The 13,042-nt window shown below is 43.0% G+C and overlaps 1 protein-coding gene and 1 long non-coding RNA gene across 4 annotated transcripts in view; one reads left to right on the forward strand and one right to left on the reverse strand.

Moving 5' to 3' along the window:
• SLC71A1 (solute carrier family 71 member 1) overlaps positions 1-4,417 on the reverse strand; it is a 35,636-nt gene extending 31,219 nt beyond the window's left edge. For both annotated transcript variants that reach the window (XM_088673133.1, XM_035121507.3), the window contains exon 1: positions 4,200-4,417. In XM_088673133.1, the coding sequence (XP_088529259.1) occupies positions 4,200-4,286 (87 nt within the window). In that variant the 5' untranslated portion in view covers positions 4,287-4,417. The remainder of the gene's footprint in view (positions 1-4,199) is intronic.
• A 270-nt stretch (positions 4,418-4,687) lies between these two features.
• On the forward strand, positions 4,688-12,939 carry LOC148684994 (uncharacterized). Of its 2 annotated transcripts, XR_015950781.1 has the most exons (5): positions 4,688-4,818; positions 7,940-7,992; positions 11,597-11,719; positions 12,487-12,549; positions 12,662-12,939. It is a non-coding gene; the product is annotated as an uncharacterized LOC148684994 (long non-coding RNA). The 2 variants fall into 2 exon arrangements; XR_015950782.1 differs by lacking the exon at positions 12,487-12,549.
• The last annotated feature ends 103 nt before the right edge of the window (positions 12,940-13,042 follow it).

The raw sequence follows: 13,042 nt of genomic DNA on the forward strand, positions 1-13,042 counted from the left end.
CAAAGTCAGTGAGACGTCACCTATTAAATCGGAACTCAAGGCTACTAATAAGTATACATCCTTTCTCAACTTAGTTTCAACATAACCAACCTCAAAAAATGAAGCAGTCTCTCCTTGAAGGCACAAGCAGTCCACAGAATAACTGTTTGATAAGAAGTCAACCCTCCATTCACAGTCTTCACTAACCTGGTGCCCTCCACAGGTTTGGGACATACAACTCCTGTGGCCAGGTGTAATCTAAAACATCTTGGGGAGGGACGGGAGACGACCAGGTTGGCAAAGGCCACTCTCTCAAAACTGCTATATACAGTGCAGCACAAGGCAACACACCACTTACTTAGCAATTTTAACAACAATTATGTAGGTGGTGTTAAACATTCAAGGGAGCAACTTTGTGCTTTAATAGCTTCTACTGTAACATGAATACAGTGTCCCCGCCTGTGTCCCTTTCCTGTTGATACAGCAGATCCCTCTCAATTAAAAAAAGCAAAACAACATTGGAAGAAGTTACCTGAACAAGAAAAATCAAGCTCTATAGACTGTGTGCCTTCCTAAGTAGAGAAATGGACAGAGCATTGAGAATCTGTGATCTCTGAACCACACACATTATCCACCTGAAATTAGTATCAATACAAGGGGCAACCATTTTGCGAGGAGGTTTCGTTTCTGACCCCCATGTGCGTCAGTGGAGCGTGCATAAGTCCGCCCCATTTTCGGGCCCCTTCTGGATCAGCAGCGACAAGCATGTGCGTGATTGCATGTCAATCCGACACACATAAAATAGTGGCTGCCTATAGTTTAAAAGTTGAGGCAAGCCTTCCAAACACACTGGAATAGACATGGCAATGTTAATCTATGTATTTTCAACCATTCTGTTTAAGATTCTAACTACCGTACTAGTACGGTTACAAGTATTATAACATGATCCAACCTGATGTAAGTAGCTGAACATCCCTGTTTCTAATGCAACCAGATTATTTCTTCAATGTGAAGAGTATATTGGGGTAAGCAGGATGAAGGAGGCGGGGCGGGGGAGAAGATATGGTCCTTTAAGCATAGTTTTTAAAAAGGACAGTGAATTTTACAAGTAAGTGAGGCTGCCACAGGTGCACTACTTACTTTAAGCACTATTATCAATGTAAGAGTAATCTTCTGAAAATATATAGGATATAAATAAAATGAACATGGCAATGGTGATAAGCTGAAAATACAGTTAACTGCAAGTAAGAATGCGATGTGGTATTTTTAAAAATATTGAAATGCTTTATCCTCAATAATTCTGCAATATTATTCCCCTTTTAAAAATGGGAAACTCAGAATTCATTTCAGAAAATGTATCTTCTAAGCTTTGTTCTTTCAGTGAAAACTGTCATTCATTTGAACCATCAGAAATAACTGTGTAAAAAAGAAAAAAAGAAAAAAGAAATAAATGTGTAAATTGATAACACATGAGTTTGACTAACAGGATTATGGCATTCAGAACTCTGAGTCAAAGCTCTTCATTGCCAATTTGCACAAAACATTTTCCTGCACATGAAGAAACATGCATGACTTTCTCATGTGCTGAAGTGTGAAGAGCACACCTGCAAAACAAACAAACAAACCCAACAGCAGAATCCAGAATAGCTGCTCACACCAAGAGCAGCGACATGAAGAATGTAAACAGGAGGCCTGTCCCCAAAGACTCAGGTTCCCTGATGTGTATGTCCCTAATCGGTCACAATACTTTGATGCATATCTATTCACGGTTCTAAATGTTTTAATTTGACATGTGTACTGTTCACATTTTATGCGTGAATTATGGGAAACACTGGTACAACCACAGAATGTGTTAAATGTAAAACAACTCTGAATTCATGACTAAGCAGGAAAGTCAAGCCAAACTCAAATCAAACTTCAGTAAGCTATTATCAGTTCTCTGACATAACCTCTCTTTGCTCAAGCCCATAAACTATAGGTGGCTAATCTTTCCAGCCAGTTGCTGCTGGACTTCAACTCCCCCCATCCACAGTTACTTGTCATGCAGGCTAAGTTTTAAAAGCCTAACAACATTTAGGGGATCACAGGTTAGCCACCCCTAACTTAAATACATAACAAAAAACAGGCAAAGCTGGATTCCAACCACAGTGTTAAAAATGTAAAAATTACAAGCCTGACCAGTAGAGTACAAGAAGATAATTGTGCATCTAGTTACAGGTAGGTAGCTGTGTTGGTCTGCTGTAGTCGATAAAAAATAAAAAAAAATCCTTTCAGTAGCACCTTAGAGACCAACTAAGTTTGTCATTGGTATGAGCTTTTGTGTGCATACACACTTATTCAGATACCTGAAGAAGTATCTGAAGAAGTGTGCATGCACACGAAAGCTCATACCAATGACAACCTTAGTTGGTCTCTAAGGTGCTACTGGAAGGAATTGTGCCTCTGTTACTTCATGGCTCTAGAGAAGGAAACACAGTTAGTGTGTGTTCATGTGTCTATGACAAGATGATCTCCACACAGAAAATACACTTAAAGCATGAAGCTATCCATTGGCAAGAGATGCACATATGTAGTTAGCTCATAAACAGGGTGTGTGAAGGTGTGGGTGTGTGACATGCTGTAAATGGCAAAGCATAGAAATTAAAACTAAGTTCAGCAATTGAAGCCCCCTAGGCTAAAACTCTTGTTCAAACTGCCAATCCAAGCATAAGAGTGGATGCGCCAGCATACCATCTGGGGGACTGGCAAGACTGAAGTAGAAATACTAGTTGCCAAGAAAACGATCTATTACACCATCCTTGCAAAATTACAACTGCCTTTGAAAAGTGCTCTACATCCTTGTGACAGAGAAAGCTGTATGGACATTAATTTTGCGCTCCCCTCCTCCCCCCAAAAAGTTTCAAGATTACTTCCTGATCAGCACACACTGCTGAAACAGCCATACTGTACATTTAATATAGCGTCGTACAGAGCAGGCATCCTACACCGGCTGAAGGTGATGCACAGGTGAAACCACACCAGTTTCCTTTAACAAAAACACCTGGATATGCTAAATAGAATTTGCAATCTCCAGGTGGATCTTGTGAATCTTATGAATTCGAGCAGCTCAAGTGTCCATCACTAAGGAAGCACAACAGGTCCGCCCAGAATAAAGCCAGTGATTTCTGCACCAGCCAGGAGATCACCGAGAAAACATATGTTTGTGAATCAAAAGGAGGACCTGCCTTTTTCCTTCCACTTTCCAGTATAGTATATATATAGCATGTATACTGTATAGTATACTGTATATCTGTACAGTGGAACCTCGGTTTATGAACACCTCGGTTTATGAATTTTCGGTTTATGAACGCCGCGGACCCATCTGGAACGGATTAATTCACTTTCCATTACTTTTAATGGGAAAGTTCGCTTCAGTTTATGAACGCTTCAGTTTATGAACAGACTTCCGGAACCAATTACACCCATGTTTCAGTTTATGAACGCTTCAGTTTAAGTACTTCGCGGACCCGTCTGGAACGGATTAATCCACTTTCCATTACTTTCAATGGAAAAGTTCGCTTCAGTTTATGAACGGTTACTCCGCGGACTGTCTGGAACGGATTAATCCACTTTCCATTACTTTCAATGGGAAAGTTCGCTTCAGTTTATGAACGCTTCAGTTTATGAACAGACTTCCGGAACCAATTGTGTTCATAAACCGAGGTACCACTGTATCTATAAAGATTTCTGAACCAGAAGCCCCTCTAATGATATATAGCACAGCAAAGAGAGAGGAAGCTGTGCTCCCCTCCCCCCATTCTCCCCACCTGAAATTCACCTTCCTCACAAGGCCTGATTACAAATTTTGTCCCTAAAGCTTTTAAGGAGCCTATTGTGTGACAAGCTGATTTAGTGTAACGGGAACCCCAAACTCACTCAGGACCAAAGGACGGCGGAAGGCAAACTCGCTCTCTAGGGAAAGTGTAGTCAACCAAGTTCCTTTCAAAAGCCACCCTTAAAAATTTCCCACGCAGAACCCAACCCCCCCCCCCGGTCAAACGAGGCAGTTGACCCATTCCGCCTTCGGTTAAAGGCGACCCAAACTCGTTGGACGGGCAGGCGGTGGCACCTGGGCCTGAAGCACGCGGGCCTGCCTGGTAGCGCGGAGGTCTAATGGGGCTCCAACCCCCAGCTCCGGTCCCCTCAGGGCTCCGCTCCCGTCAGAGCCGCCCACCCCTCACCGTGCCGCCGTCCTTAATGATGATCTTCTTGGCCAGCAGGATGCTGCGGTTGGCGGCCCTTTTCTTCTTCTTCCCCGCCTGGGTCATTTTACCATCGTCCTGGAGGGCCGAGGGAAGGGCGGGCTGGGCAGCGAGAGGGGCTCGGGGCGGAGGCGTCTCGTCTTCCTCTCCCGGCAGCGGCCGGGACCTCACTTCCTCCGCGCGGCGACAGCCTCCCTCTCAGGCACCCGCCGGCGCCGCCATCTTGGAGAGGGGAGGAGGCGCGGGGGGAGAGGGAGGGGAGGAGGGGAGGGCGGGGCGGAAGGGGAACAACAACGGCGGCGCCGGCAACAGAGACTCACATCACGCGATCACCCGATTGGTCAGGGTGCCCTGCACGTGAGCGCCGGGGTCCTCGCCCCTAACACCACCCCCTCCAACACAAGGCGGCGGAAGGGAGCCAATCGCTTTCGTCGACGCTAATTTTCGCGCGAGCCCCGCCCAACCTTCGAGAGGTTCACGCGACGGGACGCGAGCGTCGCTGGGATAGGATGGGCGGGGCTACGTGACTGGCGGAGCAGGGCGTGGCAGGAAGGAGGCTCGTGAGGGCAGCGCGTCACTCTTCCCTATTTCTAGCTCTGTAGGTGTGAATGTACCAAGATTTCATAAGTTAAAATGAGGCTACGGTCTCATGGTTTCCTGCTGGTCGTTAGATGAAATTTTATCATTATTATTGCTTTTGTTTTTATTTTATATACCGTGATCTTTTTCTGTGAACCGCCCTGAGATCTCCGGGTATAGGGCGGTATATAAATTTAATTAATAATAATAATTAATAATTTAGAGTTCCAGTTTGAAGAATTGGTTCCTGATTTTGCTTTCCCGCCCTGACTCTCCCCTGCCTGTGTGCCCCCCCCCCCCGTAAGCCTGTCTTTGAATGGATTGTATGTTTTAGATGAAAAGCAGGAGTACCAATGCCCTAAAATAGTAATACACTGCCTTTTTTTTTAATAAGTGGGTGGTATGTGCAGGCTTTTAAATGAGGTAAAACAACAATAATCTGAAATCAATGTCAGTGGAGTGCCCTGTAAATAGACCCATTTAAAACCAATGAATTTAAATCGATTCATTTGGACTTAATTCTATGATTCTGCTATTTCAGTGGCTCTATTCCAAGTATGGCTTAATTGGGTACAACCTAAAGTACTGAATTAAATGGTTTAATTAGGTACGACCTAAAGTATTGTTATGCGTTTGGGGGTGCCAGACCCCTTTTCCTGGAGCCAGTAAGTGTTAAAAGCTAAGCAATCAAGACAGGCTAGCTTATTGTGTTCGGGTAGTAGCCTGGGGAATGGGCCATTAAGAGAGCAAAGGGAAGGAGGCTCTGTGCTAGATACAAAATGGGTGGAGCCCCTCTTTCAGATCATAGGAAAGCCAGAGTTTATTATTGAGTTTGTGCCAAGTGAGCCGGAAAGTAGACATAAAGTAGCAAGCTGGAATGCCAAAGAGGTACGTACAATGCTCTATTTGTGTTTGAATCCAAGGCTGGGAGAAACAAGATCCTTTTGGGATGTTAATGCTGTGAACCACTGTGTTTCATTCCAAAACAAAACATGAACCCTGTACTGTATAAGCTCCTGGAATCTCACACCACTCGGAGATTGAGGGAGCATCCAACAGTATACAAATCACACACATTTGGTTCAGGTGTAGATGTCCTGTTCTGCTATGTGTAACAACATTTTTTTTTAAAAAAAAGATATGTTTACACCTTGTCTGGTAAATATAGTTGTTGTTTAGTCGTGTCCGACACTTCGTGACCCCATGGACCAGAGCACGCCAGGCACTCCTCTCTTCCACTGCCTCCCGCAGTTTAGTCAAACTCATGTTGGTAGCTTCAAGAACACTGTCCAACCATCTTGTCCTCTGCCGTCTCCTTCTCCTTGTGCCCTCCATCTTTCCCAACATCAGGGTCTTTTCCAGGGAGTCTTCTCTTCTCATGAGGTGGCCAAAGTATTGGAGCCTCAGCTTCACAATCTGTCCTTCCAGTGAGCACTCAGGGCTGATTAGTGTCATTCTTCCATTATTATTTCCCCCCCCCTCACAGTGGGGCACATTAAGCCAGTTCTTGCACACTGGGTTTATTGACACTCCTGGTTAATACATACACTAACTCACACAGGCCCTATGCAATGCTACTGCTTTCAGAGCCATTTACGTAAATGAGAGGCACTGGCAGTATAAATCTTTAACTGATACACGGCGCAGCAGAATGAATTTGACACAAACGTTACACTGTGACTAGTAGAAAAATGTCCATTACAAAGCTTAACTCACTGGCTAAACTTCATAGAACAGAGACGGATGGATGTGGTTCTACAATTCAGCTGCCCTATTTCTCACAGGACTTTCCTTGCTACTAGGCTGCAACTCATGAGATGCCCATTGGCTTCCACAAATGTGGGCAAATAGGGAATTGGAAGAGTTTGAAATACAAAAATCCTCCAATTTGGAAAGCCTCAGTCGTGATGCCTCAGAATTTAGAGTTCATTATAGGGTTTGTCTCCATTTCCACTGCAATCCTTTCCACATCACCATACCCTCTTCCAACCAAACAAAATACCATTGAAAAGGATTGGAAGGAAGGAACTGATGATGAGAAGGGCTTGCTTCTCATCAAGACAGGAAAAGAGTAAGCCTCACTCTTGAATGGAAATGAGCTCCTGAGTATGTGATGAAACATCAGGTTCTTGATGAGGAACCCGAGATTTGAAATTTTCTCTGTAATTGATCCTACTCTGTTTGGGAGGCAAGGGAAACTACAGATCCCATGCTCTCCAGCAGGAAGCAGCATTCACCAACATGCACAGCAATTCTCATACTGGAAGCAAGCCCTTCTCACTTGCATTTATTTCCCTCCCTTGCCAAGGATAGTCAAGATGTTGGTTTTTAATGAGTCAGAATTGGGTTGTTATTTTAAAAACATTTATTAGAAAAGCTTTTTTTCTTTTTTAAGTGAATTTTGCAGCAAGCCAAGTAGAGCTCATCCATCACCACCTTTCAAGCAGGCCACTGTTGCCCAAAGAGCTTCTGCAAACTTCGGCAGACTTCTCCCCACTCCCTGGCCCGAATTTAAATTGGAAGGTCACTTTATTCTTACAGTCTTAAATATTTGCTTTTAGTGTGTGTGTAAAGAGTAAGAATCAGCTATGCAAAACTGGTATGATAGGGTTTGGAAGGTTGTGCTTGTAGACAGACCAACACAACATTGTACGTTGGTACCTCGGTTTATGAACACAATTGGTTCAGGAAGTCTGTTCATAAACTGAAGCGAACTTTCCCATTGAAAGTAATGGAAAGTGGATTAATCCGTTCCAGACGGGTCCGCGGACTACTCAACCTGAAGCGTACTTAACCCAAAGCATGGGTGTAATTGGTTCTGGAAGTCTGTTCATAAACTGAAGCGTTCATAAACTGAAGCGAACTTTCCCATTGAAATTAATGGAAAGTGAATTAATCCGTTCCAGATGGGTTCACGGCATGTTTTGGAAGTGAGACCTCGTAGCTCACAAGGGTTTATTTAATTTACTTTTTGTGGCCCTCCAGATCGCCCCTCCAGTTCAAATTCCCCATTAAAATATTTCTTTAAATAGTCTGAAAAGGGCTTCCATTATTCCGATATCTTGTGGTTCTAAGATTTATTTTTGACAGACAGGATGCCTACCAAATTATCCCCCTTCTTTTCATCTTTATCCCATCAGGTTCTGGACCCAAATGTAAAACTCATTTTCACCTTACCAACTTGAAATCCTTGGTGAGTTGCCTACAACACTTTCACAAAGCTCTGCAGCTAAGATTGTATTTTTGAGATTATATTATACCTTGGGAAGGGGAAAGGTTCATAACAGGCACCTGCCGCAACAGGTTTTGACAGAGCAAAGAGGCTGCTTACCTGTCTGCAGCTTCGAGAAGGTGGCTGCGTACGCATATTATAAATTGCCTGAGGGGAAGCAGGACTGATGTTCTGTCTTTGGGAAGCTGAACAAGATTAAACCTCAGCCCACGCTCTTACCTACTGGTGAGGAAGTGAAGAGAATAAAACAAATGCTTCAGGAGGTGACTAATAAGGTGTCTCCTGCTGTAGCATAGTTTGGGCCATAGATTAGTCAGGCACCCAAGTACAGTAATAATTTCTCAATTTTTTAAAAAAAGTTTAGACCACCCTTCCCCTTTTTTTCTGCCTGTTTTGCTTCCAATCCCCCAAACCTGACACCAATGATCTGTTTTGCAAATGAGCCTGTGGAGCTGAACAGTCATGCAATTGCAGTTTACTACTGTGTGCCAGTAGTAAGGACGCGGGTGGCGCTGTGGGTTAAACCACAGAGCCTAGGGCTTGCCGATCAGAAGTCGCGGTTCGAATCCCCGCGACGGGGTGAGCTCCTGTTGCTCGGTCCCAGCTCCTGCCAACCTAGCAGTTCGAAAGCACGTCAAAGTGCAAGTAGATAAATAGGGAAGGTAAACGGCGTTTCCGTGTGCTGCTCTGGTTCACCAGAAGCGGCTTTGTCATACTGGCCACATGACCTGGAAGCTGTACGCCGGCTCCCTCGGCCAATAATGCGAGATGAGCGCTGCAAGCCCAGAGTCGGTCACAACTGGACCTAATGGTCAGGGGTCCCTTTACCTTTTACTGTGTGCAAAAGAAATACCATCTAGCTCTCTAAAGACAGAAACAAGGTTGGCTTTATGTATCAGCAAGCTGCAACTATGGGGGCAGAGGGAGGGAGTTCTTACCACCTTTTTTTGAGTCAGTGGAAGCCTACAGTGCTAAAAAGTGACTAGGGAAGAGGGAACTCCATTTGGTTCTCTGGAACTTTACCACTTCCATGGTTTCCCCCTGCAGATCATCACCAATACTGGGGCTGGGCTTGTGAACTTAGGACTCTCCTAAGTAGATTCTGACTTGGCAGGTACAAAAATTCCTTCAGTATGAATGGAGCTTTGGGTTTCATCAGGGTAAAAGGATCATCAACATCATCGATTGATGCAAGAGCACATGCATGAAATCTTTCATCCAAACATTCTTTTGCATTGAAGCAGCTGCTAACATGAAATCAGTCCAGCATTATAAATATCAGGGAAGATTTATCTATTTTAAAAATTGAACAAAATCAGGTCTTTAAATTCTTCCAAACGGTAGCCATCAAATGACATTCTACAACTCCAGCAACACATATGCATCATAATAAAACATCCTATTATGTAAAAAGCAAATATTCTGGCCAAACATACAATCCACTTTCTAAAGGGAGACAAAACAACAGCAGCAGGTCACAGTAAAAATATAGTTTTTACAAGCAAGGACAAAAAAATTGCTCATCTTTCTGTGTGCAAATGACTGGCAGGGGAACAATTATTCTTTGGCTAAGCCTAGAATGCAAGAAAACCTACAAGCAAATTCAATTAAGTTTTGTTGTTTCATAGGAAGTTCTATATCCAGTTTTGTGTATATGTACATACAATTCATGTATTGTTCATCCAAATCCGCTATCCTTTTAAACCAGTGCCAGAGCTAAATATGCCAAAATGGACTTTGACAACAGGTATTATGTCAAAAGAAAGAAGTGACAAGGGAGAATGATGACTGGTAGCACTCATAAGTGAAATCAATGAATCTGCTTAACAAATTCAGTTTTGCATCGGTGGGTCTCTATAATGATGAGCCAAGAAACCTGCCCGTCTTCCGTTTTTGCTACTGCTGCATATGCCAAGTTTAAACTTACAGTATTTCTTCACATCAACAGCAGGTAGCTATTGTTTTGTTTCTCTAGCCATTGCTCTGACTTGTTTAAGATCTATGGAACACATATTCCTAAGATGATCAGATACAACAGTGAAATATTCCTACTGCATGCATGCACGCTTTCAAAATAAATTTGCACTCATTATAAATTAGGTGTGTGTTACATAATGAGGTATTCATTGGCAAGGTTGATTTAAGTACAGTATATCAAAACTACTTCCCAATACACTAGTGAATTCTTGGCTGCAGAAACTACAAACAAGTGCATCTTGGGTAGTCTTTCAGAAGTGGCGTGAGAGCTGTTCTTCTGCAGGTTTATCCCATAGATGGTGCTGCTGTAGCATTTAAAGGCATGCCAGCATGTGGGAGGGACCTTTATAAAGGGTCCTTAGCTCATTATTATTGGTGCTGTCCCAGCTATGGTTTAGTTATCTCCCACCATGTGGTGGCAAGCTTTTAAATGTTACAGCATAAATCAGCTCCCCTAATTGTAACGTATCATATAGGTAAGGGTAAAGGACCCCTGGACGGTAAAGTCCAGTCAAAGATGACTATGGGGTTGCAGTGCTCATCTCGCTTTCAGGCCGAGGGAGCCGGTGTTTGTCCACAGACAGTTTTCTGGGCCATGTGGCCAGCTTGACTAAACCGCTACTGGCGCACGGAGGACCGTGATGAGTGCCAAAGCGCACAGAAACACCATTTACTTTCCCGCCACAGCAGTACCTATTTATCTACTTGCACTGGTGTGCTTTCGAACTGCTAGGTTGGCAGGAGCTGGGATAGAGCAGCTGGAGCTTACCCCGTTGCGGGGATTCGAACTGCAGACCTTCCAATCAGCAAGCCGAAGAGCCTCAGTGGTTTAGACCAGAGCGCCACCTGCGTCCCCTGTCTGAGGATGCATTCTTACTCAACCAGTGATATGTTTGCTATTTCCCCTCTCCTTCATTGCATGCTTCTCCAATAATGTCTGCGCAAGGGTAATAATAAGGGCAAGCAAGACTCCTCAGTAGGAACATCAGCTTTTTCAATAACTTTTCTAAGAGTTTCAATTAATCTGTAAAGTGTGGAATCATGGAAGACTTCAGCCGTTACGTCTGTGATTATAAAAGTGTATTGGTTTTTAATTTAATTAAAATTAGGTTTTAATTTCTTCTTGATTGATGAGCTACTCTGGAAACTTTGGGATACAGAGCAGGGTAGCAATGTATGGAATGAATCTGATTGTTCCATTTAAAATTGAATCCGATTGTGCCATTTTAAAAATCTGAAGCCGTCGCTGCCGTGTTCTCTGAGCACCTGCTTCAGATATTGCACTAGTTTTAATTGGCGCTTTTTCTGGGGTGGGTGGGGGTGGGATAGCTATTTTCTATTTGGTTCTGGGATCTAGGTTCAGTTCACTTGCCAGTCAGGATGGCACAGTGTGACTTTAGGAAAAAATTTCCCATCTGTAAAATGGAATTTAATAGTGAGAAAAGGTGCAGGGTTGCTGTGAAGAAAATTGGAACAGCTAAACAGCATTCAGTGGACACTGAACTGTTTCATTGCCCTTTAAAGTCATTATTCTCCCCACCTCCATCAGCCGATTTTAATATTTCCAAACTTTTATTCTTACTTACAGAGATTGTTCAACACCGTAATACCAATTATTTCCTCAGATTACAGGATTCAGATATCCTATCACAGAGCAATCCTTGTCTCCTCAGAAATTAATCCTATTGGGTTCAATGGATCTTTCTCCCAGGTAAGCGAAGCACATTCAAGTAATTAAAAATGATAACGACTTAATCTCAAACTGTTACGTTGAGTCCTGCATTTCAGTTAACCACAGGCCCAATTTCATCCTAGGGCTTCGGGGGGGGGGGCGGATACTGCCAAAATGATTAAAATGTGCTGTATTGATTTTTTTATACATAAAGTGATTTGCTAATCCTCTGAATTAGAGTTGCTAAATAAGCAAACACTCTGTTCGCCCAACAGAAATGAATTTTCAAGATGAGATAGCCAAAATGATCAAGACTAGTATAATGTCTCCTGAGAAATAGTGTGTTTGGGGTGGGGGCAATAGGAACCCACCCCCTTGATAAATAAGCTTATCCAATTATCAACCAGCTACCATTTCAACTGAATGAATATGTCTCTGACAATGCCTGAATTTGTCCAATTCAAGAGCCCCCAAAGAACTAAAGAGAACCCTAATAATACTGGGGAATTCATGCCTGCTGTAACTCTGCCCCACGCCCATGCTGAATTTAGGGGTAGCTCAAATTTCTTAGTAGTTTTATCCAAGCAAGCATGGGAGGAAAAACGAACACATTTCAGGTGCAGCATTGTAATAAGCAAAAAGTAAAACAGATTTTAAGGAAAAACAACATCGGCTTCCAACCTGAGCTCCTTTCCACCAACATGACTAAACTTTCATAATTCATTTTCTTCACAATGGCCAGTTTTTTTTAAAAAAAAAAATGTCAGTTGTGTTTATAGTTCTTTCTAGTTCTAAAAATCTTGCAGTGCAATCCTATAGAGTCTACTGAGAAGTACGTTCTATGGAGTTTCCTGTTCCCAGGAAAGCAGGTACAGTATGGAATTGCAGTCTGAATGCAATGGTTGGTTGTTTATTTTTATGAGATAATTATTTGTATTTGGGACTTTCCCGCTGATTATTTTCTGTATTTGTTGGTTTTAGTATTGCATTCTGCATGATTTCAGTATGGATATCCCTGCCGTGTGGAACAGCGTTTCTGTCAAGATACAACAGAAACCCACTCTCTGCATTTTCCAGAAACAGCAGAAGACGTTTTTATTCCAACTGCCTTCTCTCTCAGCTGGATAAGTGCGCCTATTTTGTGTTGTTTTAGTTTTGTTTTAAAACAAAACTTTTGGTGTTCAAAGGTTTTTGGCAGTTTGTACTGTACTTCACCTTGAGATGATGATGTAGAAGGCAATTAAAACATTAATGATGATGATGACGACATCCACCCACCTTGGGAGCATTTGGTGAAGGGCAGGGTTATAATGAATAAAAAAAGCCTTTGGTGCAGGGCCGAATAACATATTGACTGTTAGA

This window comes from Zootoca vivipara, chromosome 7, assembly GCF_965207765.1.
Source record: "Zootoca vivipara chromosome 7, rZooViv2.hap1.1, whole genome shotgun sequence".
NCBI lineage: Eukaryota > Metazoa > Chordata > Lepidosauria > Squamata > Lacertidae > Zootoca > Zootoca vivipara.